This window comes from Schistocerca piceifrons, chromosome 10, assembly GCF_021461385.2.
Source record: "Schistocerca piceifrons isolate TAMUIC-IGC-003096 chromosome 10, iqSchPice1.1, whole genome shotgun sequence".
In the NCBI taxonomy this organism is placed as follows: domain Eukaryota; kingdom Metazoa; phylum Arthropoda; class Insecta; order Orthoptera; family Acrididae; genus Schistocerca; species Schistocerca piceifrons.
Genome location: NC_060147.1, coordinates 47,542,890 through 47,570,008, shown reverse-complemented (window position 1 = coordinate 47,570,008; position 27,119 = coordinate 47,542,890). Strand labels below are relative to the sequence as shown.

General features: G+C 46.5%; 1 protein-coding gene across 1 annotated transcript in view; it reads left to right on the top strand.

Annotated features, from left to right (window-relative positions):
* The window catches only part of LOC124719077 (synaptic vesicle glycoprotein 2B-like), a 126,607-nt gene that overhangs the window by 83,653 nt on the left and 15,835 nt on the right, over nt 1–27,119 (top strand). The window contains exons 6-9 of the mRNA XM_047244758.1: nt 9,099–9,343; nt 14,605–14,774; nt 20,638–20,793; nt 22,731–22,990. Coding sequence (XP_047100714.1) covers nt 9,099–9,343; nt 14,605–14,774; nt 20,638–20,793; nt 22,731–22,990 — 831 coding nt within the window. The remainder of the gene's footprint in view (nt 1–9,098; nt 9,344–14,604; nt 14,775–20,637; nt 20,794–22,730; nt 22,991–27,119) is intronic.

Here is a 27,119-nt window from a genome sequence, read left to right as displayed (position 1 = left end):
CAAGCTGTAACTGGGAATGTATCCTATTAACATTGAGGGTTAGGAATGTATACGTCTGCATCCATTAACACATGTAAGGTAAATAAAACAACATTAAGGAAAAACCACTATCACATCCATCTCTCCCCAATGTCCGGAGGTGGGGAAAAGAAGGTATAATGGTAGTCCTCCCCACCTGACGCCGAGGAATGCTCGCTGCTCTTTTTATGAAGCGCCGCGGCACGGGCAGGTCGAAAACGCTGTTTCACACCACTCCATGTGTTTTGTACATAGTTCCGCGTAGTCAGCGCGTACACAACTTTCCCACTAGAGTGCGCCCCGCTAAGCACAACAGCGCAGGCGCGGGGCTCGACCGTCTCCGCACTACGAGATGGCGCTGCCTTAGAGACGGACCAAATTCTGCTTCACCGATCCGCGTATTAATATGTAATGCAGACAATGAGATTGCTGCTAACGTAGAACCTTTTCTCCTCGCGGATCACACTCGCGCAGTGATACATGAACGCGTGAGGTATTAGAACGAGTGTACAGACCTCCGATTGGTCAGTCTGCATTTGTCTGCACCAGTCTGTATGAGTTCTACATTTGTCTATACCCATCTATAGTCAAGTTTCAGTCTGCGCCTAATAAGATTACCATATTCCTGTACATAGCCATGAAGATAAATGTATAGACACGTTTGTAAAGTATCAGAGACATATGTGAGAATAAGATTAACGTACCAATACCAAAGGAACCTCAGATTGTCAATTGTAAATAGCATCCAGAACCAAGTTAACTAATTTTTATGCTTGTTCTTACTTTAAAAAACGTGTGTTAAAATTAATCGAGTTCTGTTTAAAGTTGGTCACCATGAATCTGCTACTCTAAGCGTGCAAGTGGCATTTCTATCGTCTGACCTAACGGCAGAAGATAAACACCCCACGGTAAGACCACGAGATATATTGTTGACACTCGCCTACTTCGTTAGAGCGAAAAGTCAAATAATCTGATGGTGTGTGTACTGAAGGTCTTACAGTACGCACACCACAAAATGTTAGTCAGTCAGTCGTTCGGCCGGTCAAAAAGCCTACACATGAGCAATTCGTCTGTTAGTCAGTCTGTCGCTTGCTGTGTTGTGTAGAGCCCTTAACCTGCAATGTTCCTGAAGTCTTACAGTACGTACACCACACTGTGAAAACATACACTCTTGATGTGGAGGGGTTGGGGGCACGTCAAGCTCCGATTTGACAGAGGAGCCATCGTCATCGCACTTATCGGAAATCGGGCAACACAACTCAGAACGACCAACAGCAACATCGGGTACAGAAGACACAGGTAATGCAGTACGGGTGTCGGGTGGCATCTCCTGAACATCAGGAAGAGAACCCGTAGAATACTGTTGCTCGACCGTCTCAGCGTGGAGGAGGGGTGGTACTGCACTGGAACACTGTACAGGCTGGCCAGCAGGTGACGTCTCTGCGGGAACAACGGAACCCACGGGAACCGTCATGTCGACGGGTGAAGTGGGGGACGCAGATTGAACGCACATTTCAACATGAACAGCAGCAGCTACATCGTCTCTGGCAATACTGGAATCACAATTAACATCAGTAGACAACGCATTACCGCCAGAAGTTTTTTTTTAGTGGTTTTAGGGGGCACAACTACAGTAGTCATTAGCGCCCAGACTAAGTTAGGAATGCACCGCGAGGCACAAGGTTAAAACAGCAACTAAAAGGGACAACACTATAAAAGACATGTTGACAGGCTTAGGATTAAAAAAACAGCATAATCAAATGTCCTTAGAGAGGTTTGTCAAGTTGATAAAACGAAGAACGCGAGCAGCTGCTCCTGGGTCATCCAGAGTACGTGGCAGGCCGAGATCAACGCGCAGTGGATTAAAATTCGGGCAGGACGTTAAAATGTGGCGGACCGTCAGCAATTGCCCACACGGGCAGAACGGCGCCGGCGCAGCCGTCAGCAGATGGCGATGGCTGAACCGGCAGTGTCCAATCCGTAACCGGGCCAAAACGACCTCCTCCCGCCGAGAAGGGCGTGAAGAGGTCGTCCGAGCCGTGGGGAGAGGTTTCGAGGCCCGAAGCTTGTTGTCCCCAAGTGCAGCCCAATCGGCATGCCACAGCGATAAAATGCGCTGACAAATGACCCTGCTACAATCTGATGAAGGGACACAACGAGAAGCTGTATGAGGCTGGAGGACCGCAGCCTTGACCGCGGCATCTGCAGCTTCGTTCCCAGGGATACCGACGTGGCCAGGAACCCACATAAAGCTAACCGGAGTACCGTCGTCCGCCAGCTGCTAAAGAGAGCGTTGGATCCGGTGCAAGAAAGGGTGAACCGGATACGGATCACTGAGGTTCTGGAATCGGAGCAGATGACATAAGCAGAAAGTCGGTGGCGGAAGATGTAAAGAACAGCCTGGTAGAGGGCAAATAGCTCAGCTGTGAAGACTGAAAAATGGCCATGGAGCCGGTACTTCAAACTGTGTGCCCCGACAATAAAGGAACACCCGACACCGTCATTGGTCTTAGAGCCATCTATATAAATGAAGATCATATTAATGAACTTCGAACGAAGTTCGACAAAACGGGAGGGGTATACCGAAGCTGGGGTAACCTCCTTTGGGAGCGAGCTGAGGTCAAGGTGAACGCGAACCTGACCCTGGAGCCAAGGTGGCGTTTGGCTCTCGCCCACTCGAAAGGTTGCAGGGAGTGAAAAATCAAGGTGCTGAAGGAGGCGACGAAAGCGAACACCAGGGGGTATCAGGGCAGATACATACAACCCGTATTGACGGTCGAGAGAGTCGTCAGAAAAGGAACGATAAGACGGGTGGTCGGGCATTGACAACAGCCGACAGGCATACCGACAAAGCAGTATATCGCGCCGGTAGGTGAGTGGCAATTCACCAGCGTCAGCTTGAAGACTCTCGACGGGACTAGTATAAAACGCTCCGATCGCAAGTCGTAAACCCCGATGTTGTATGGAGTTGAAGCGGCGTAAGATGGACGGCCGTGCAGAGGAGTATACAGAGCTCCCATAATCCAGCTTTGAGCGGACGATCGACCGATATAGGCGAAGTTGGACGGTTCGATCCGCTTCCCACGACATACCGCTGAGAACACGGAGGGCATTTAGAGAATGGGTACAGCGGGCAGCCAAATATGACACCTGTGGAGACCAGCTAAGTTTGCTGCCAAATGTAAGACCTAAAAATTTTGTTGTCTCCACGAATGGGAGAGCAACGGGACCGAGTCGTAAGGACGGTGGGAGAAACTCTTTGTAGCGCCAGAAGTTAAAACAGACCGTCTTCTCGGAGAAAAACGGAAGCCATTGGCGACACTCCAGGAGTAAAGACGGTCAAGACACCGCCAGAAGGTGCACCCTCTGTCAACGCCGTGTCAGAAGTACGAGACTGGAGTGGGGCGCCCTCGAAATCTGTACCTTCCTCAGTCCGCCGGCGTTTGACGTGCGCTGCAGGAGCCGTCGTCCCCTCGTGGACAGAGGCCGCACTGTCACGCGTCGGTAACGGTGGAAATTCGCGAGGAGTAGGGGGTAATGTTGCCCCTACAGCGCTTAAAGCTGGAGACCTACTGTAAGCTGACTGCGAAGTCACTATGTCTGCTAACGTTAAAGGAAGACATTTTTGATAAGACGACGTCAGAACAGTAGTATGGTGCGGGCAATCAGATCTGACAAGGAGACGGCACGACCGTGGGGTCGGGGATTTGTCCGAAATTTTGTGTGGTGAAAGAGGACCCCTAACACCTGACCTGTTTAAAATATTAGGACGCACTACCCGGAAAATCCCGAGAATAATCGATCCAAAGTTTCTTAGGTGCCTTATGAGTATAAAATGTTATTCCATTGCCGAGCCGCTGTCTGGCCTAGAGAGTTGCCGGCACGGTGGCGCAGCGTGTTCGGTCAGAGGGCTAGCTGCTCTCTGTAATAAAAACAATGGACTGAAACGGGTGTCATGCGACGTCCGCGCCGAGCAGATACAACGAACGAAAACGGACAAAATGAGATTTAAAAAAAAAAAATGGTTAGGGCTCACACACTTACGCCAGAGGTCTCGGGTTCGATTCCTCCTCTGGCACTTTTTTCCCCTTCTGTTTCATTTTTTTTTGTTATTCCACCAATTGTTCTAAAAGTTCCTCAAACCTCCATTTTTTTTAACACATTATTTTAGCTCAAGAACAAAGTTTTTCATTCACTGAAAAACATTCGTGCTCGTTGTTCTACTTCGTCTTATGGGGTTTCAAGGTTTAAAGAGACTTTGTCCCTTTGGGATTATAACGGTCATCTGCGCGAGCCGTGAGAAGTAAACGGCAGTTTGTTTTTGCGACTTCGTCGTGAACAGACGTGCCTGTTTCAAATTTCAACGTATTATTCCGATCCGAGGTTTAACATGTCGACTGAAGAAGTTGCTCGCTCATCTGGAATAGGAGAAGAAATTCCTGAAGAACCCATTCACAGTGATCTATCAAAATTACGATTGAAGGACGCAGTGGTGTATTATGAAAAGCTATTGACGGAAAATAATTTAATTGCATCCACATCTTCGGAAGAAATCTCTCGCGATGCTATGTTATTGGCCGGAGAACGTTATAATAATACACTGGGGAGAATAAATACTTACTTCTCATTGACTCTTGGGGATGTCAAAGGAATCCGGAGAGATATGATGCAATTTTTCAAGATGACGAAAATATGCCAACTTGGTCTGTAAAAGTCATACCTCCAAAATGCACGTCTTTGGTGCAACCTTGTGATGTTTACTTTTACAGGCGAGGTAAAAATTTCATAAAGCGCTTGCAAAATTACAGCGCATTGTTACAGGAGAATCGTGAAATTAATTCCCTGGGAGACTGTATAAAAATTTATTCTATGATTCACCATCAATTATCGTCACGAATATTCCGAGACATGATTCAGTATGCCTGGTTTGCCTCAAAATTATCAGAAACTCAAAACACTTTTGTAAATGTTAATGGGGTATGTTTTTGTACAGATTTATTGCAAACGCCCTGTGACTGTAAAAAAAATCCTCTTTTATATGTTGCACGAGATGTAGCAAAAATTATAGCTTTGTTTGGTTTTACGATAATTACCACTGCGGTTCTTGTTTATAATTATTATATGTATAAAAATCGAATGCTTCCCAATCGACTTTGTTATTCTGACTAAGAACCCAATGTTTCTCCTCACATACTTTACAATTGTGTTGTTGGACAAAGAGAAAATAATTTTTATTCAATAATGTAACTAATGTAAGATAATGTAGGTTTGGGAAACTTTCTGAATAATTGGTGGAATAACAAAAGAAAATTAAACACAAGAAAAAAGCGCCAGAGGAGGAATCGAACGCGAGACCTGTGGCGTAAGAAACCCAACCGCTAACCATCTAGGCCAGACGGCGGCTCGGCCCTGGTCTAACATTTTATGCTCATAACGCACCTAAGGAACTTTGGATCGATTTTTCCCAGGATCTTCCAGGTAGTGCGTCCTAATATTTTAACCACGTGAGGTGTTGGGGGTCCTCTTTCACCACACAAAATTGCGAACAAATCCCCGACCCCACGGTCGTGCCGTCTCTTTGTGAGATGACCGCTTTCGTTAGAGAGAAAACAAGTTCCTTCTTGCCCTGTATACGTGACATGGATTCGGTAACCACAAACAGGTAAGTTGGAAGGAATATTCTTTTTTAACGCACATGTCCACAGTCCGAATACCATTATAACACTGGAAGCGATGTTGTGCTGACCAGCGTTTCCATCGGATATGCCGTATTACTCCAAACGGAAGCGAAGCTGTTTTAAGAAATGAATCGCCCACTTCAGGTGGAAGGTTATAAATTCTAACCGCAGTATACTCGAGTACCGCATTTTCAAGGACGACTTGACTAACGGAACCATCGCGATGTGTAAACAACGCTTTAGAACCAACCCGGGAGAGAAGTCTTTCTACTTGAACGGGATCATAAGACTTCACGAAGAATGCATACAAATCAGAATCTAAGTAAGCAGTATCTACCTGGTCAGGTGTAAGACAAATAACATCAGCCAACCAATCGTGAATTTCTAAGGAGCCAGGTTGAACACGACGCGTACTCTTGTCAAAACTGAAACGAACAGTAGCTCGAAGAGGAACAGATTCAGCAGACTCGACAGACACCGTGGCGCGGGCAGAAAACACCGCCGCCGAGAGGAAAACGACAACAAACTCCGCTACGCAACTACGATGTGACTCCGGCCGATACACCAACGAGACCGAGTAGCTTCGACACAAGCGGCGCTGCGGCACAGGCGGAAGTTAACCACGACCTGCTCGCTCGACGCGCAAGGCGACACTGTGTTTGTGAATAGCAGAGTAATCACGAGCTGTAGATATAGGCGTGTACAGCGACGAGAAATTGGTCGGTCGGGAGGTGTTTAGGCTGACAAGAATTGGTTGGTCGGTCGGTCGAGAGGTGCATAGGCTGACAAGAAATTGATCCGCCGGTCGGTTGGTGGGCCGGCCGACCGATAAATTGGTGCGTCTGTACAGGCTTAAACTGACTAGGAAAACACATAGACACACACAGACACACACACACACACACACACACAAGCGCGTTCTCCCTCTCTAAACTAGAGATGGGCAAAACTGTTCTTTTCAGAGATCGGATCAGAACTGTTCACTCCCTGAAATGAACTAGCTCTTTTTCATGACTCACCACTCATTCACAATAGAAAATAAATGGAAGGCACATTGCTCTTTAAACTTGGTTTATTCCAGCACTATACCTGTATTTTGATCTTATTTGATCCTATTTTGAAGTAACACAGATAATGAGTAAGAATTTTGTATTGTTTATTGAAATTTCCACAATATGACAAAGTTTTTGATTATTGATTTATTTTGCACTATCGTGGTTTTTTGGGTGATCGGAAAATGTTGTAACTTGAGATTTATATTAACAATATATTTGGCTATAATGTATTAAAATTTCATTAACCTCGTACAAATACATCGCAAGCCATATATTTTTAAAGTAAACGTTTCCTTCCGAAGACGCCTAAAATCGCAAAATCCGTACCAGAATAAGAAAAAAATATATGTAAATTTGACTGTAAGGCTTAAGTGCTGCATATAGCCTTACGCAGAATAAAACAAGGAAAATATTGGTGTATCACATTTTACGATACGTTTATCGGTTCGCTCGTAATTAAAGCGTAAAATCGAGTGTCCATAATAAAAATCCTATAGTAAGAGGAGTCGTCAGGAACCTAATCTGATCAGTTTAAACAAATAAAAATAAAATAAAAACAAATGATGTATACATAACATAATAATGTAATATACATAGCGGTATTACTACGAAGAACAATATCCAGTAGAGACGAACTCCAATGCAGAGGCGCTGAGTCAAGCAGGTCGAGCTGTGAGCTGTATTACTGCGTGAGCTAAGACCGCAGAGACCAGAGTGACACCTGAGTTGCTTTGCTCAACGCTCTGGCTAGAGTCGAGAACGGTGGGATGAGCGTTGAGTGGGCGAGTTCCGAGGGTGGGGGGAGCCGTGAACGGCCATCGGTCACTCGCTCCGAGACATTGTCCGTTCTCTTGGGAGCAGGTTGTTGCAAGTAGTTCTTATGTTCTCTGCTAGGAGGCTCTCTGTCCTGTTGCTCGCATCAACTGCCCAGAGGGCAGGACGTGCGACTGAAACGATCGCCGACGTAGTGCGATGCTAAGTTAAGCTGCGCCAGACACTGCACGCGGCAGAGGAAGCACTGCGATGGCATGGCATATGTGAAACACAAAATCCAATGGGGCACTGCACAATGCAGGCAGCCAAGGCAGAAGCAGGGCAGAGGCCGGCGCTGGCTGTGTTGTGTGGCGTGCAGTATGCTCTGACCAGCAGAGGCCCCGCTGACCTGCTCTGACTCTCTCTCTCTCTCTCTCTCTCTCTCTCTGCTGTGGGAAACGTTTGGAGCTACCTTTCTTTTTTTCTGAATCACTGATTGTTCACTCCTTTGAAAGATTCAACTCTATGAATCAGTTCGGGAGCGGATCCCCCATCTCTACTCTAAACCTGCTGCGAAACCACGCATGCCGGGCACTACAACACGAAACAGTTACAACAGCTCGCAGAATATAGCAAGTCTAACCGACGCTCGATCAATTCGTCGCTTACTGACCAAGCACGCAAAGTGCTGAGGATGAGATTTGATGTTTTACCGGATTCCTGATATTCATGGTATACTCGTGAAATGGTCGTACAGGAAAATCCCCTCTTCTTCGCTACCTCGGAGATGCTGCGTCCCATCGCTGGTGCGCCGACTGTAACACCACATTCAAACTCACTTAACCTGCCATTGCAGCAGCAGTAACCGATCCAACAACTGCGCCAGACACTTGTTGTCTTACATAGGAGTTGCCGACAGCAGCACCGTATTCTGCCTGCTTACATATGACTATTTGAATACACATACCTATACCTTTTTTTGGCGCTTTAGTGTTTGTGCACAGATATTTGTGAAATATGGTAAATATAAAGGGTCCCCATAAATTATCTTTGCAACTTAAGACTTTAATACGTTTAAAACTATATTAGATATTAAGAAATCGTTTTCAACATGTGCTAAGATAACTCATAAACTTCTGTTTCCTCATTCATACACTTCAGTGTGGGCGCCGTAAGTGCCACGGATATGTAACGGGCATTCCGTTTCTCTTCACGTGCGATTCAAGACCTCTACGGTTACATGATCAAATACATTGCGAATTCGTGCCTTCAAAACCTGGAGGTCTCTAAACCTCTGTTCGGTAGGCCAGATATTTTACAAAATCCCACAGGAAGAAGTCTAGTGGTGTGAGGTCAGCAGATCGTGTCCGTCATGGAACTGGACCACTTTGTCCGCTCCACCTGACCGGATGGATCTGATCAGATGAAGTGCCATTTGGTTCCAATAAAACCTCATGTCATTCCAAGCATGTGTGTCAATTTGTACCTCTCTATCTACATTATTCGGTGATTTATTCAGTTTCCAAATTTATACTGACTCTTTTGATCACCTGGTATACGTCAGCACGTTTAAAGCACCGTGTATGATTTGCAGCGGTGGCGTGGGTGGTGATCCCCCAGCCGTGGGACGTGCCGCTGGGCGGCGGCCTGCGGCTGAGCTCGTGGCGGGCCTTCCTGCTGCTGGGCGCGGCGCTCAGCGCGCTCACCCTGGTGCTGCTGAGGACCCTGATGGTCGAGAGCCCCAAGTTCCTGCTGGTGGCCGGCCGCCACCAGGAGGCGCTGGCCGTGCTGCGCCACATGTTCTCCGCCAACAACTCCGTGCCCCCGGACACGTTCCCGGTGAGTCAGTACCACCATCAGTATATATACACTCCTGGAAATTGAAATAAGAACACCGTGAATTCATTGTCCCAGGAAGGGGAAACTTTATTGACACATTCCTGGGGTCAGATACATCACATGATCACACTGACAGAACCACAGGCACATAGACACAGGCAACAGAGCATGCACAATGTCGGCACTAGTACAGTGTATATCCACCTTTCGCAGCAATGCAGGCTGCTATTCTCCCATGGAGACGATCGTAGAGATGCTGGATGTAGTCCTGTGGAACGGCTTGCCATGCCATTTCCACCTGGCGCCTCAGTTGGACCAGCGTTTGTGCTGGACGTGCAGACCGCGTGAGACGACGCTTCATCCAGTCCCAAACATGCTCAATGGGGGACAGATCCGGAGATCTTGCTGGCCAGGGTAGTTGACTTACACCTTCTAGAGCACGTTGGGTGGCACGGGATAGATGCGGTCGTGCATTGTCCTGTTGGAACAGCAAGTTCCCTTGCCGGTCTAGGAATGGTAGAACGATGGGTTCGATGACGGTTTGGATGTACCGTGCACTATTCAGTGTCCCCTCGACGATCACCAGTGGTGCACGGCCAGTGTAGGAGATCGCTCCCCACACCATGATGCCGGGTGTTGGCCCTGTGTGCCTCGGTCGTATGCAGTCCTGATTGTGGCGCTCACCTGCACGGCGCCAAACAGCATACGACCATCATTGGCACCAAGGCAGAAGCGACTCTCATCGCTGAAGACGACACGTCTCCATTCGTCCCTCCATTCACACCTGTCGCGACACCACTGGAGGCGGGCTGCACGGTGTTGGGGCGTGAGCGGAAGACGGCCTAACGGTGTGCGGGACCGTAGCCCAGCTTCATGGAGACGGTTGCGAATGGTCCTCGCCGATACCCCAGGAGCAACAGTGTCCCTAATTTGCTGGGAAGTGGCGGTGCGGTCCCCTACGGCACTGCGTAGGATCCTACGGTCTTGGCGTGCATCCGTGCGTCGCTGCGGTCCGGTCCCAGGTCGACGGGCACGTGCACCTTCCGCCGACCACTGGCGACAACATCGATGTACTGTGGAGACCTCACGCCCCACGTGTTGAGCAATTCGGCGGTACGTCCACCCGGCCTCCCGCATGCCCACTATACGCCCTCGCTCAAAGTCCGTCAACTGCACATACGGTTCACGTCCACGCTGTCGCGGCATGCTACCAGTGTTAAAGACTGCGATGGAGCTCCGTATGCCACGGCAAACTGGCTGACACTGACGGCGGCGGTGCACAAATGCTGCGCAGCTAGCGCCATTCGACGGCCAACACCGCGGTTCCTGGTGTGTCCGCTGTGCCGTGCGTGTGATCATTGCTTGTACAGCCCTCTCGCAGTGTCCGGAGCAAGTATGGTGGGTCTGACACACCGGTGTCAATGTTTTCTTTTTTCCATTTCCAGGAGTATATATATATATATATATATATATATATATATATATATATATATATATATATATATATGTGTGTGTGTGTGTGTGTGTGTGTGTGTATATATAAACTGGGGCAGGAGCACAGTGGGGCACAGGGTAAAGCTATGTGACACACTGTGTGGGTGGGCATTGAGAGACAGTTCCTTTTATTTATATAGTTATTGCCTATTTAGTCTCACCAGATTGGATCTTAAGGCCAGGAGAACTCGAGACTATCCAATGAGGAGTAACCCGTTTCCTCAGTAGATCGTTTAATCAGCGCGAAACCATTACAGAGATGTTCAACAAACTCTAGTGGCAGATGTTATGGCAGAGGCGTTTCATGTCACAAAGAGATTTCCATTAGAATTTCTGGAACAATATGTTGCGGAAAGAGTCGATCAACACATTACTTCCTCGCACATACATCTCACGAAATGACCACGACAAGAAAATGAGAGAAATTAGAGATCATACAGAGGTATACAGAGAAACATTCTTCCCACGTGGTTGGAACAGCAAATGGGGGAACAGAAGTACCCTTTGCCACACATCGTAATGTGTTTTGTGGGATATAGAAACAGTTGCAGATGTAGGCATTCCATTTTAATGCACGAACGAAACTAGGACCGCCAATCACAGTGTGATCATGAGCACATCTAAACATAATAACTCTTCAAAATTTATTCGTTGAGTGCAAACTCGACATCACCTATATTGTCGAACTACCACCCAGTTGTGTCATATGAAAATTCGAGCCAGATCGGAACTAGAAATGGATTTTTCATTCGCACAAGCGACCACCTTAACCAGCTATCCGTGCACGCCGGCCGCCGTGGCCGAGCGGTTCTACGTGCTTCAGTTCGGAATCGAGCGACTGCTATGGCCACAGGTTCTGACATGGATGTGTGTGATGTCCTTAGCTTAGTTAGGTTTAAGTAGTTCTAAGTTCTAGGAGACTGATGACCTTAGATGTTAAATCCCATAGTACTCAGAGCCATTTGAACCTATCCGTGCACGCTCCATCGACTGACCGAAACCTCCATCTGTCACACGTTTTATGTTGTGTCTAGGCAAGACAGCCTAGACACAATGAGAGGAAGCCAAAAGGCACGCGCTTAAACTCACGCAGGCTGGCGTCAGGTCTGAAACAGGATACGTAATGAATCCTGTAAAGAAAAGTACGTAGCTTCTGGAATACTTAACTTTAATCCATAATTGGTGAACATTGGTCTTGTTGATACAGTATTATCATCTCAATATCACTGGGTGATGGCGCCTTGCTAGGTCGTAGCAATTGACTTAGCTGAAGGCTATGCTAACTATCGTCTCGGCAAATGAGAGCGTATTTGTCAGTGTGGCGTCGCTAGCAAAGTCGGCTGTACAACTGGGCGAGTGCTAGTAAGTCTCTCTAGACCTGCCGTGTGGTGGCGCTCGGTCTACTATCACTGACAGTGGCGACACGCGGGTCCGACGTATACTAACGGACCGCGGCCGATTTAAAGGCTACCACCTAGCAAGTCTGCTGTCTGGCGGTGACACCACATTTTACATCCTTCTGTCCTAGTCCGCTAACTTCATGTTACTTTGATTCTTGCAGCAGTGTAAATGAGACAACGAGGAACCGAAACCAATGTTGCTATCGTCATATGTCTGACTGGACTTATAGTACTTACATGCATAACTGCAAGGACAGACTACAATATAAGGATGTAGGCAGTGCCACATATAGAGGTCTGGGTCAGTGCGGGAAGCGTGCACGGATAGTCGAAGTGATTAAGTCGATCGCTCGCGATAAGCAGGAAATCTGGGCCAGCTGTCAAACTGGCCCAAATTTCCATATGTAAGCAACTGGCTTGTAAGTCTCTACCTAACGCAGCCAATGTCAACGAAATTAGTCAGTGGATAAGTATTTCATATACCTGTCGATCTTCAACAGTGTCTGTTCCTTCTGGCACACGTGTACGTAAGAAAAAACATTACATCCTTCTGCCATACTGCCACATCTCCATCTCAATGCACATTACTAGACTTGTCCCATGCAACTGGCTGGTACATTCAAATCATTTCACTGTGATAGCTTACATTAGTGGTGTACAGTCAGATGACTGCAAGGTTCCAGTTACACACCATGCATAGCGCTCAAAAGCAGTAAGTGTGCTCTCTTAAGAGGGAGAAATGTACAGGCCTACTCATAAATACATCAGGAGTTTCAGAAGACAACTGCACAAAAACTATATAAAGGACAAAGGAAAAGACACATATCAGTGGATTAGAATGAATGAATATATATATGTATATGTGCATAGCTGAGTGTATGTCTGAGATCTCCTCCCAAACATCTGATCGAGTTGGCCACATTTGGTACAGAAACTGCAGGCCTCTTGGGTATCAGCACCGCGAAGAGTACAACCTCCTATCTCCAGTGGGAGTGGAGACATTGGCGGAAAACATGTTTTTTCAAGCTCCTGGTATATAATGTAATCTGTATAACAGACATGTTGTATGGGAACAGTATTGGCTTAGCAAGGCAACCTACCTGTCAAGGGCAAAAAAGGTTTTATGAGACAACATGTAGATTTACCCGCATGACAGGTGTCTTGTGTTGGAGTAGTATTGCCCTGCTTCATCGTCCTGCTTTACATGACGGCCTGTACATTGGGGGCAAAAAAATGATTTTAAGCCCCTGACATGCAGGCTACCTTGCATGACAGGGATGTTGTGAGGGTAGTACCGACTTGTGTTATTGAACTGTATTGAAGGTACTACACATGACAGTGAGCATGGCTGGGGACAGGTTGTGATGGATAGAGGAGGGGTTGAACAGAGCGAGGGGAGGATGATATGGACAGAGAAAGGGGAGGAAGGGAGGTGGAAAAGGAAGAGAGGAAGTTGGAAAGGGAGAGTGGGTGGAGGATACTGATGGATGGAGGGTGAGCGAAATATGGTCAGAGAGATGGAGGAAATGGACAAAGAGAGTGGGAGGAGGAGATTAAGAGAGAGAGTGGGTAGAGAATGGGGAGGACAAGAGGAGATTGACAGATGGAGGTAGGAGAGTAGGAGAGAGAAGATCAATAGGTGGACACAGAGAAAGGGAGGAGGAAATGCGTCAAACAGATGTGTGAGCGATATATATATATATATATATATATATATATATATATATATATATATATATATATATATACTATCAAAAACGGTCTTCATCACAATTTATTTATTATGGTGACCGATTTCGACCACTACTGTTGTCATCTTTAGATCAATGAGTAAGAACCTCCTTTTGGTGGTAAACCACTAATAGTGAGGTTCTTACTCATTGGTCTGAAGATGACGACAGTAGTGGTCGAAACCAGTCACTGTAATAAATAAATTGTGATCAAGACTGTTTTTGATAGTAAGTATTTGTAACACATTGATCACTGTTCACTCCCACGAGGTATTCAAAAGTAATTAGTATGTATATGGTTTTCAGTGGTTTAATCGCTTGAGGTGAAATCTGTAATAGGTCCCTGGAGAAACTTATAGCTGATTTTGTTCTCCAATCTGTTCTGTTTCTAATGCCCTCATTAACACAACATTAAATTCTAATACTTTTTATTCCCTATTCATTTTGGAATTTTTCAGAATTATTCCATATTTAGAAATTTCTTCCGGCATACTTTTTCAGTATTAGCCATTAAGGCAATCCTTCCTCCTTTTTCAGTGAGTCTGGCTATATGATGTGGCAGGTTTAAAAAATACATGTGAATGAATGTCCAGTATGCATGTAGTCCCTCTAGCTGTCCTGTTGTATCTTTCGCCAGGTGTTGGCCCTGCAGAAGGACCTACAGTCATCCACAACAGTGGCCGGGAACCCCAAGTCGCCACTGTACATCGCACGCCACATGTGGAGGCAGACATATCCGCTGTTCAAGACTCCCTTCTTGCCCTACACGCTGCTCGCCTGCCTCATCCAGTTTGGACTTTATGCCAGGTAGGTGTTCTACAGATGGAGGCGCTTGTAGCCAAAGTCAGTATATGGAAACATTCTTTTGGCAGACCATTTAATACTGTAACAGAAACCAAGAGACCATTCACTGCAGCGCTGACTTTTACCAGGTTGTGCAAAACTTCAGTAGCTCCATGTAGCTACAGTAGCTAGCGTCCACCTGTGCATATCTGAGGTGGCTGGTTCACTCCCTGGTGTTAGAGCAATCTCCAGTATCAGTACTGGGACAGAGCCCAGAGGAAAGTTGGCGGTGGTGTACAGTTACTGATCATCAGAGATTGTGCCAGTGTCCTGGATGAAATTCCAAACCCACTCCCCTCTCTCACCATCATGCGACACAAATTTGACAAAAAAAAAAAAAAAAAGGTTCAAATGGCTCTGAGCACTATGGGACTCAACTTCTGAGGTCATCAGTCCCCTAGAACTTAGAACTACTTAAACCTAACTAACCTAAGGACATCACACACATCCATGCCCGAGGCAGGATTCGAACCTTCGACCGTAGCTGTCGCGCGGTTCCAGACTGAAACGCCTAGAACTGCTTGGCCACTCCGGCCGGCCACATTTGACATGATCCATCTATTACAGTCACTTACCGTTTGCAGATAAACTACAGACACAACACCAGCATACCCTACGTAAATGGGAAATACATTTCCCACTTGGTAGGGTCTGACAGCCAAATGCTTGTCACTACAGGGAGACTGAACACATTCTTGTGATGCCAAGATGGCACAGCATTCTGGATATCCATGTGTGGATGAGCATTTTGCTGTTGAAATATGGCACCACGATACTGTCACGCGAGAGGTAACACAAGGACACAGGATGTCTGTGATGTATCATCATGCCATCACATTTCTCTCAATCACAATCAACGGTGACCTGAAGTTATATATTGTGGCGCTCCACACCACCACTTTAGGACTAACATCCGCCTTACCACCATACTCGCCGACGATGATCATCCAGGATAGTGCAGGACCACGAGTTATCGCCTAATTCAATGGGATGCCAGCCACCACCAGTCCATGTTTGCAGATCACAGCACCAAGGCCATTTGCATTGCGGCGTTAATGGCAGCCCAAGCATCCTTCCATTATCTGATCAATGATGTGGTATGACACAAAAATTTTCGGGGAGTGTTTGTTCTCTGGTCCCTTTCACAGAAGTGAAGGACCTACAGTGTGCTTTGACCACAACCTTGAAGATGAGTGTGCCGACCCCAATCTTCTCACGCAGTGCAACATCATCCACATCTATATCTACATACATATTATGGAATCCTCTGTATGGTGCACAGCAGAGGGTACGTTGTACTAGTGATCTCCTTTCTGCTCCCACCAAATACAACAAGAGAAAAACGATTGTTTATATTTATCCTTATGTGTCCTAATTTCTCTCATCCTGTCTTCGCAGTCCTTGGCCAAGATACACAATGGCAGCAGTACATGTCCTGTGATGGCCGCCCGATGTGGCGTCCAATGTAATAAGACCTGCACCAAGGTGGCTGGACCTGCCCCGTAAGGGGCCTTCCAACCAATGACGCCAAACGCTCATTACCATTTCCATGTCCTGTGATGCCATAAGATGGATGGTGAGTAAGGGGATCTGAATCTTTGCCCCTGTGCAGGACTCTATGGTGCTGCTGGAGTAGACCTGGGATGACTTGGTGTGCCATGGCTCTAAGTCTGTGATGTAATCCTCCTTTTCCTTTTTTTTTTTTCTTTTAGTCATTGGTCTTCCGACTGGTTTGATGCTGCCCACCACGAATTCCTCTCCTGTGCAAGCCTCTTCATCCCGGAGTAGCATGTGAAAGCTATGTCCTCAATTGAAACTTTCTGGCAGATTAAAACTGTGTGCCAGACCGAGACTCGAACTCGGGACCTTTGCCTTTCGCGGGCAAGTGCTCTATCAACTGAGCTACCGAAGCACGACTCACGCCCGGTACTCACAGCTTTACTTCTGCCAGTACCTCGTCTCCTACCTTCCAAACTTTGCAGAAGCTCTCCTGCGAACCTTGCAGAACTAGCACTCCTGAAAGAAAGGATATTGCGGAGACATGGCTTAGCCACAGCCTGGGGGATGTTTCCAGAATGAGATTTTCACTCTGCAGCGGAGTGTGCGCTGATATGAAACTTCCTGGCAGATTAAAACTGTGTGCCCGACCGAGACTCGAACTCGGGACCGTTGCCTTTCGCGGGCAAGTGCTCTATCAACTGAGCTACCGAAGCACGACTCACGCCCGGTACTCACAGCTTTACTTCTGCCAGTATCTCGTCTCCTACCTTCCAAACTTTGCAGAAGCTCTCCTGCGAACCTTGCAGAACTAGCACTCCTGAAAGAAAGGATATTGCGGAGACATGGCTTAGCCACAGCCTGGGGGATGTTTCCAGAATGAGATTTTCACTCTGCAGCGGAGTGTGCGCTGATATGCAACTTCCTGGCAGATTAAAACTGTGTGCCCGACCGAGACTCGAACTCGGGACCTTTGCCTTTCGCGGGCAAGTGCTCTATCAACTGAGCTACCGAAGCACGACCCACGCCCGGTACTCACAGCTTTACTTCTGCCAGTACCTCGTCTCCTACCTTCCAAACTTTACAGAAGCTCTCCTGCGAACCTTGCAGAACTAGCACTCCTGAAAGAAAGGATATTGCGGAGACATGGCTTAGCCACAGCCTGGGGGATGTTTCCAGAATGAGATTTTCACTCTGCAGCGGAGTGTGCGCTGATATGCAACTTCCTGGCAGATTAAAACTGTGTGCCCGACCGAGACTCGAACTCGGGACCTTTGCCTTTCGCGGGCAAGTGCTCTATCAACTGAGCTACCGAAGCACGACTCACGCCCGGTACTCACAGCTTTACTTCTGCCAGTACCTCGTCTCCTACCTTCCAAACTTTACAGAAGCTCTCCTGCGAACCTTGCAGAACTAGCACTCCTGAAAGAAAGGATATTGCGGAGACATGGCTTAGCCACAGCCTGGGGGATGTTTCCAGAATGAGATTTTCACTCTGCAGCGGAGTGTGCGCTGATATGCAACTTCCTGGCCGATTAAAACTGTGTGCCCGACCGAGACTCGAACTCGGGACCTTTGCCTTTCGCGGGCAAGTGCTCTATCAACTGAGCTACCGAAGCACGACTCACGCCCAGTACTCACAGCTTTACTTCTGCCAGTACCTCGTCTCCTACCTTTCTTTCAGGAGTGCTAGTTCTGCAAGGTTCGCAGGAGAGCTTCTGTAAAGTTTGGAAGGTAGGAGACGAGGTACTGGCAGAAGTAAAGCTGTGAGTACCGGGCGTGAGTCGTGCTTCGGTAGCTCAGTTGATAGAGCACTTGCCCGCGAAAGGCAAAGGCCCCGAGTTCGAGTCTCGCTCGGGCACACAGTTTTAATCTGCCAGGAAGTTTCATATCAGCGCACACTCCGCTGCAGAGTGAAAATCTCATTCTATGTCCTCAATTATTTGATGGATGTATTCCAGTCTCTCCACTACAGTTTTTATCCTATATAGCTCCCTCTAGTACCATCAGATTCATTCCATGATGTCTTAACAGATGCCCTACCACCATATCCCTTCTTCTTGTCAATGTCTCGCATATATTCCATTCCTTGCTGATTGTCCGCAGAATCTCCTCATTCCTTACCTTATCACCACACTTAATTTTCAACTTTCTTCTGTAGCACCACATCTCAGGTGCTTTGGGTCTCTTCTGTCCTGGTTTTACCACAGTCTGTGTTTCACCACCATACAGTGCTGTGCTCCAAACGTACATTCTCAGAAATTTCTTCCTCAGTTTGAGGCCTATGTTTGATACTAGTTGACTTATCTTGGCCAGGAATGCCCCTTTTGCCAAAGCTTGTCCCCGCGCGGGATTAGCCGAGCGGTCTCGGGCGCTGCAGTCATGGACTGTGCGGCAGGTCTCGGTGGAGGTTCGAGTCCCCTCTCGGGCATGAGTGTGTGTGTGTTTGTTCTTAGGATGATTTAGGTTAAGTAGTGTGTAAGCTTAGGGTTAAGTCCCATAAAATTTCACACACATTTGAACTTTTTTTTTTTTGCCGTAGCTTGTCTACCTTTTACGTCTTCCTTGCTCCATCCATCATGGGTTATTTTGCTGGTAGATAACAGAATTCCTTAACTTCGTCTACTTCAGGATCACCAATTACGATGTTAAGTTTCTCGCTCGTCTCATTTTCTCAATTTCTCATTACTTTCGTCTTTCTTTGGTTTGCTCTCAATCCACGTTCCCTACACATTAGACTCTTCATTCCATTCAGCAGATCTTGTAATTCTTCTTCACTTTCACTGAAGATAGCAATGACATCGAATCTTATCATTGATATCCTTTCGCCTTCAATTTTAATTCCATTCTTTTATTCCAGACATTGCTTCTTCGATACAGAGATTGGGAAGTAGTGGTGAAAGACTACATTCCCGCCTTAAAACCTTCATATTCCGAGCACTTCCTTCTTTGTCTTCACTCTTACTGTTCCCTCTTGGCTCTTGTACTTGTTGTATGTTACCCATCTTTCCTATTTTTCTTATAATTTCGAACATCTTGGACCATATTACATTGTCGAAAGGTTTTTGCAGGTAGACATATCCTTTGAATGTGTCTTGATTTTCTTCAATCTTGCTTCCATTATCAACCGCAACATCAGAATTACTTCTCTGGTGGCTTTACCGTTCCTAAAGCGGAACTGATCGTCCTCTAACACGTTCTCAATTTTCTTTTCCATTCTTCTGTAAATTATTCTTCTCAGCAACTTGGATGCATGAGCTGTTAAGCTGATTGTCCTATAATTCCCGCACTTGACGGCTCTTGCAACGTTCGGAATTGTGTGGCTGACGTACTTAGCGCTTCTAACTGTTGCCCTGCAGTTACCTAGAAACCGTAATTTCAGCTTGTAGGTCCATACGGCGCCCTTCAGCCAGCAGACCTCTCTCCCAACACCGCATCGGCCTCGTTGAATTTCTACAGTGGCAACATCACGCTCTCGACGACTGTCAGTACTGCTGAAATACATCGTTCGGGCTCCCGCTAAAATGCCCACATATGATCGATTGGGGGGAAGAGGCAACAAAGCGAGTATTCACGTTGGTGTGTAGAATGTATGCGTCTGGCGATATATCGTCCCACTTTCGGAAAAGTATCAACCACACAATTCCAAAGACTGCAAGAGCTGACAAGTGCGAGAGTTATCGCACGATCAGTTGAACAGCTCATGCCTCCATGAGTGTGTCTTGATTTTTCTTCAGTCTTGCTCGTATTATCAACCGCAACGTCGGAACTGCCTCTCTGGTGCCTTTACTTTCCTAAAGCCAAACTTATCATCTGACACATCCTCAATTTTCTTTTCATTCTTCTGCATATTATTCTTGTGTTCTAGGGGACTGATGACCTCAGATGTTAAGTCCCATAGTGCTCAGAGCCATTTGTTATACATGAATGTGCAAAATTAGGTGGACTAATAAGGTAAGGAATGAGGAGGTTCTGCGCAGAATTGGGGAGGAAAGGAATAGGTGGAAAACATTGAGAAAGAGATGGGACAGAATGACAGCAGAATAGGACATCAGGGAATGACTTCCATGGTACTAGCGGCTGTAGAGGGTAAAAAACTGTAGAGGAAGACGGAAATCCAGCAAATAACTGAAGAGGTAGGTTGCAAGTGCTACTCTGAGATGAAGAGGCTGACACAGGACAGGAATTCAGGGCAGGTTGCATCAAACCAGTCAGAAGACTGATGACTCAAAAAAAAAAAAAAAGTAAAGTGGCAGTAACATTCTGGTTTGTCTTTCATGTAACCTAGTCTCCAGCAACTGTGTCTTGTCAAACTGCGCTCTCTGCGCAGCTCGGGCGGCTTCTTCCTGTGGCTGCCGGACCTGATGACGCGCATGACGGACTTCCGGTCCATGTACCCGGACCACGAGGCCAGCGTGTGTGACGTCATCGCCATCTTGGCTGGCCAGCAGCAGGCGCCGTTCGCTGGACAGGCCATTCTGACCAGGTGAGTCCAGCCCAGTCTTCCATCAAGCGCTCTGCCAAACGAATTCTCAGGGTGCTGAAGATATCTGAGAGAATCTTGACTTGTTTTTAACCTTACTACACAAGTGTGCATGATATTCCACATCGAGTGGTAGATAAGAGCCTCTTCTAAGGTTTTGTATGCATTGCTTTATACACTACTGGCCATTAAAATTGCTACACCACGAAGATGACGTGCTACAGAGGCGAAATTTAACCGACAGGGAGAAGATGCTGTGATATGCAAAAGATTAGCTTCTCAGAGCATTCTCACAAGGTTGGGGCCGGTGGCGAGACCTACAACATGCTGACACATTTCCAACAGATTTCTCATACACAAACAGCAGTTGACCGGTGTTGCCTGGTGAAACGTTGTTGTGATGCCTCGTGTAATGAGCAGAAATGCGTACCATCATGTTTCCGACTTTGATAAAGGTCGAATTGTAGCCTATCGCGATTGCGGTTTATCGTATCGCGACACTGCTGCTCGCGTTGGTCGAGATCCAATGACTGTTAGCGGAATATGAAATCGGTGGGTTGGGGATGGTAATACGGAACGCCGTGCTGGATCCCAACGGCCTCGTATCACTAGCAGTCGAGATGACAGGCATCTTATCCGCACGGCTGTAACGGATCGTGCAGCCACGTCTCGATCCCTGAGTCAACAGATGGGGACGTTTGCAAGACAACAACCATCTGAAAGAACAGTTCGACGACGTTTGCAGCAGCACGGACTATCAGATCGGTTAGCCTTGACGATGCATCACAGACAGGAGCGCCTGCGATGGTGTACTCAACGACGACCCTGGGTGCACGAATGGCAAAAATCATTTTTCCTGATGAATCCAGGTTCTGTTTACAGCATCATGATGGTCGCATCCGTGTTTGGCAACATCGCGGTGAACGCACATTGGAAGCGTGTATTCGTCATCGCCATACTGGCGTATCACCCGGCGTGACGGTAGGGGGTGCCATTGGTTACACGTCTCGGTCACCTCCTGTTCGCAATGAAGGCACTTTGAACAGTGGACGTTACATTCCAGATGTGTTACGACCCGTGGCTCTACCTTTCATTCGATCCCTGCGAAACCCTACATTTCAGCAGGATAATGCACTACCGCATGTTGCAGGTCCTGTACGGGCCTCTCTGGATACAGAAAATATTCAACTGCTGCCATGGCCAGCACATTCTCCAGATCTTTCACCGATTGAAAACGTCTGGTCAATGGTGGCCGAGCAACTGGCTCGTCGCAATACGCCAGTCACTACTCTTGATGAACTGTGGTATCATGTTGAAGCTGCATGGGCAGCTGTACCTGTACACGCCATCCAAGCTCTGTCTGACTAAATGCCCAGGCGTATCAAGGCCGTTATTATGGCCAGAGGTGGTTGTTCTGGGTACTCATTTCGCAGGATTTATGCACCCAAACTGCGTGAAAATGTAATCACATGTTACTTCTAGTATAATATATTTGTCCAATAAATAATAAATTTGCATTTCTTCTTGGTGTAGCAATTTTAATGGCCAGTAGTGTACATAATGCTGCCATAATATTTTCGTATTAAACTATGCCAGTGATTAAATACGAGGGGTGTTCAGTAAGTAATGCACAATCACTGTATAATCTTCTTATAGATGAAAATTATTCTACCCTTGGTCATGTCTTCTTCTTCAGCTTCGCGTCTCTGCCATAGGCATTTTGCACACCCTATCAGTCACAGTTCTTACATTTTTGTAGTATCTCTTGTCTGTTTAATGTGCTGTTTTTTTATATTTCCTCATTTTGTCATGCTATTGCATCAAATTCATTCCACACACGTGGGTCCCTCTTGAGCTGCAGGTGTCTCGCTTGGCTGCGTACATGCTGCACCAGCACCTATCCTGTCAGAGTGGCTCATCTACTGTGTCTTGTGCCTCAGTGTCCTGAATACCTCCGTTGCCAACCCGTGGAGCGAGACCTTCAACTGGACCGAGACTGCCACGGGGGTCCTGCCGGACGCCTGGACGCAGGAGAATGCCTCACTGGAGCCTCCAGTTATGGAGATGGCTCCCCGTGTCTGTGCCGTGTCCATCAGCTCCACCAGCTTCCAAAACACTCTCATCATCGGCTGCGGCTCCGCCATCTCCTACGCCTCCGTCGTCCTCCTCCTCAGGGTCATCTCCAAGAAGACCATCATTGGTGAGTGCCGCCCCTGGACCCGCTTCTCCAGACACCGGTTCTGTCAGTAACATACAGAGTGTTCCTTGCAACCGAAGACGTTGACATATCGCGAAAACTACACATCTGTCCAAAAAATTCTGTAAGGTGGCCGTAATTTCGCATCTTACAAAAACTTATCCACATACTTTGCCGTGATCTACAAACACAATTAGGTATCATGTGATAGGTTGTACATCGTATATACAGGGTGTCCAGAAAAGGACCTTGATTTCAAAATTAAATATCTCGAAAACAAAGGTCGATAGAGGAATGCAGTAAACGGTATGTTTATTGTGAAAGCTGTAAGAAGTTTATACAGCAGTTTGAAATAATAGTTACAAAAGCTGCTAACAGATGGCGCTGTAATCGCCATACGTAATGCCTAGTATAAATAGTGATCCGAAGCCCAGAGCGATCAGTTCCACTATTGAAACGTGAAAGGAGGTTGGCGTACCGAAGGAAGAGATTAAAACCATGTACTCCATTGAACAACGCGTCTTTCTGGTGCTAGAGTACCACAGGTTAGAAGAGAGTCCTAAGGCAACAAGGCGAAGTTTTCAAGCACGATTTAATGTTCCAAAAGGACCCGATGCGAAAACCATTCGTACGCCGTAGTTTCTGGAATTATTCGGCGAAATCCAATGTCATCCGTCCGTAGAATTGCATCTGAGACTGGTTTTAAGCGTTCTAGCACGCAGAAAATACTGAGAAAGAGCCTACACATGTTTCCATTCAAAATTCAACCGCACCAGGCCATACCCGTACGAGCTGTGCAACAAAGGGTTGCCTTTGCTAATCAGATGCGCACAATGATTGATAGTGAAGGATTTGATGTTGGCTGCATCTGGTTTACAGACGAAGCACACTTCCACCTGAATGGATAAGCAGAACTGGCGATTTTGGGGTTCCGAAAAGCCATATTGGTGTGAAGCGAAACCCCTGTATTCTCCTAAAGTTACTGTGTGGGCTGCAGTATGCAGCAGAGGCATTATTGGCCCTTTTTTATTCGAGAAACGGTCACTGGTGCACGTTACGTTGCAATTTTGGAACAATTTGTCGCCACACAGCAAGCGTTAGAGGATCGACCAGGTACTGAATGGTTTATGCAAGATGGAGACCGACCACATCGGACCGAACAAGTGTTTCGCTTTCTTGAGGAATACTTCGGGAATCGAGTCATTGCTTTGGAATATCCCAAATTTACTGGTGGAGGCATGGATTGGCCTCCATATTCGCCGGATTTGACTCCCTGTGACTTTTTTTGTGGGGCACAGATAAAGACATTGTCTACCCGAAGCATCCTGCCACGCTGGACGAGCTTGAATCGGCGATCTCTATGGCATGTGAATCCATTTCGGTTGAGACACTACGAAATATGATGGCGAATTTCATTCTTCGTTTGCGCCACCTCTGTAGTGCCAATGATGAACATTTTGAAAACATTGTGATGTGATTGTTTGCAAAGATTGTTTTCATACGATTATTTCACTTATGTTTGCTGATATGAGCTGTACAGCGTACAGCGCCACCTGTTAGCAGCTTTTGTAACTATTATTTCAAACTGCTGTATAAACTTCTTACAGCTTTCACAATAAACATACCGTTTACTGCATTCCTCTATCGACCTTTGTTTTCGAGATATTTAATTTTGAAATCAGGGAGCCCTTTTATGGACACCCTGTATGAATATATAAAGGAGACTGACATTGCCACGTACGTCTTGTAACGCTTATTGCATGAAAGGTGACGGAGTGTTTTTATTATTAAAAACGGCGTAATGAATGATTGCCAATACTAGTAGAGGATGGAACGCCGGTTGAGATGAAACGGCAGTCAGAACTCAAGCTCTGGGTGGAAGGTCCGCACAGGTGTTGGTCCTGTTTAATCACAGGAAGTAGCTACACAGACGTCATGGTAGCTGAGCTCTGGAGCACAATAGGGTGACGGCCGGCCGCTATTGTAGTAGGAGCCGGAAGGATAATCGGAAAACACTTCCGAACACTGAAAATCTTGGACGCAGGTGAGAGGAACGAAGAAACGGCACCTCGGAAACCACGCAGGCTGGGTTATTTCCAAGGATTTTTACTCAGAAGCATTGTACGAGTATAGGTTTTTCCTCGCAAACTTTCCGCGCTGGACGACAAAAGACTAAAATCTGGTTGGTTGGCGTTTGGAAGAATCTGTAGAGAGGGAGAATATTCCGTGGTTTCGGGAATATGATTCGTTTTCGGAATTACCATGGTGGGGAGCCGAGCCTTGCTGGGGAGAAGAGGTATTCTGTTTTGAGCGCCGGTGTGTGACGGTCGCTCGATATCAGCTTTGTTGGTACAGACGGACTTGCTGTCTTTGCTCTCAGGAGAATTTATAGTTAGAACAGTTAGGAACTGTACTGCTGCGAACCTATACGATTCTGGACTTCACCTCCGGGTTGGAAGTCGTCGTTGAGTACGCAGCGTTCAGTAATTGAGAGCACTTCCTCTGCCTATACTTACGTTGAGACGTTAACTGAACTCCACCCTTGTGGTTGGGAGTTCTCGTTTGTCGTCTGTGGAACACAGAGCGGAAAAGACAGTATTAGAGTATATTAGTCAGAGGACCGCCTTCTGCCGTCCTAGTGTTTGAGTTTATTTGTGGCTGGAGTTCGTCCATCATGGCAGAGGAGTACGAGAACCATCACTTCGACGCACCGGACGCAGTACATACGGTGATATCGCAAATTGCTTCGGCTTGTTAGGGCTATGGTTCATAATGGCTCTGAGCACTATGGGACTTAACATCTGTGGTCATCAGTCCCCCCAGAACGTAGAACTACTTAAGCCTAACTAACCTAAGGACATCACACACATCCATATTGGGGCTATATAAGCTAAACAGCTGTTATCACATTAGTTTATTTCCACTGAGGTTCCATACCACCGTAGATCATCTTTAAAAGTAGTGTCTTCTAGTGTATGGTACGTAGATAAAGTCAGTCATTTCGCGTTATATTAGACCGCGCAGTGATAATATGGGGCATAGTTGGGCAATTGATTAGTAATTTTACTTAGGAAATATAAACTGTGTAATATAAAGGTTTTTTTTAATCTACAGTAAACACCGGGTGATCACAAAGTCAGTATAAATTTGAAAACTTAATAAACCACGGAATAATGTAGACAGAGAGGTAAAAATTGACACACATGCTTGGAATGACATGGGGCTTTATTAGAACCACCCCACATTGCTAGACGCGTGAAAGATCTCTTGCGCGCGTTGTTTGGTGATGATCGTATGCTCAGCCGCCACTTTCGTCATGCTTGGCCTCCCAGGTCCCCAGACCTCAGTCCGTGCGATTATTGGCTTTGGGGTTACCTGAAGTCGCAAGTGTATCGTGATCGACCGACATCTCTAGGGATGCTGAAAGACATCCGACGCCAATGCCTCACCATAACTCCGGACATGCTTTACAGTGCTGTTCACAACATTATTCCTAGACTACAGCTATTGTTGAGGAATGATGGTAGACATATTGAGCATTTCCTGTAAGGAACATCATCTTTGATTTGTCTTACTTCGTTATGCTAATTATTGCTATTCTGATCAGATGAAGCGCCATCTGTAGGATATTTTTTTTTACTTTTGTATTTTTTTGGTTCTAATAAAACCCCACGTCGTTCCAAGCATGTGTGTCAATTTGCACCTCTCTATCTACATTATTCCGTGATTTATTCAGTTTTCAAATTTATACAGACTTTCTGATGACCTGGTATATAAGCAGGAACAACGTTTATCATTTGGTAGGATTTGTTGCCTTCATCATTCATTTATGTTTAGACTGCAATTTATAGAATTAAGAAATCCTAAGATCTGTTTCAAGGGGTAGTCAGACAGGGCTAAATCTTCATTTTAGTGTTTATTATTCTACGTTGCGCACATTCATTTTACACCCGCCTGGAGTAGCATCTTGGAATTCCAATTTGTTTCTGTCGGAGAGAACCATCTAACGACACGACACGCACCGCATCCCGGCGTGTATGGTGTTGGGGCGGTGGGCAATTTTGAAATTTTCAATGGGAACCCCAGTTTTTCATCGCAGATTAAGATTCTATGGCAAAATCCACATACGTTG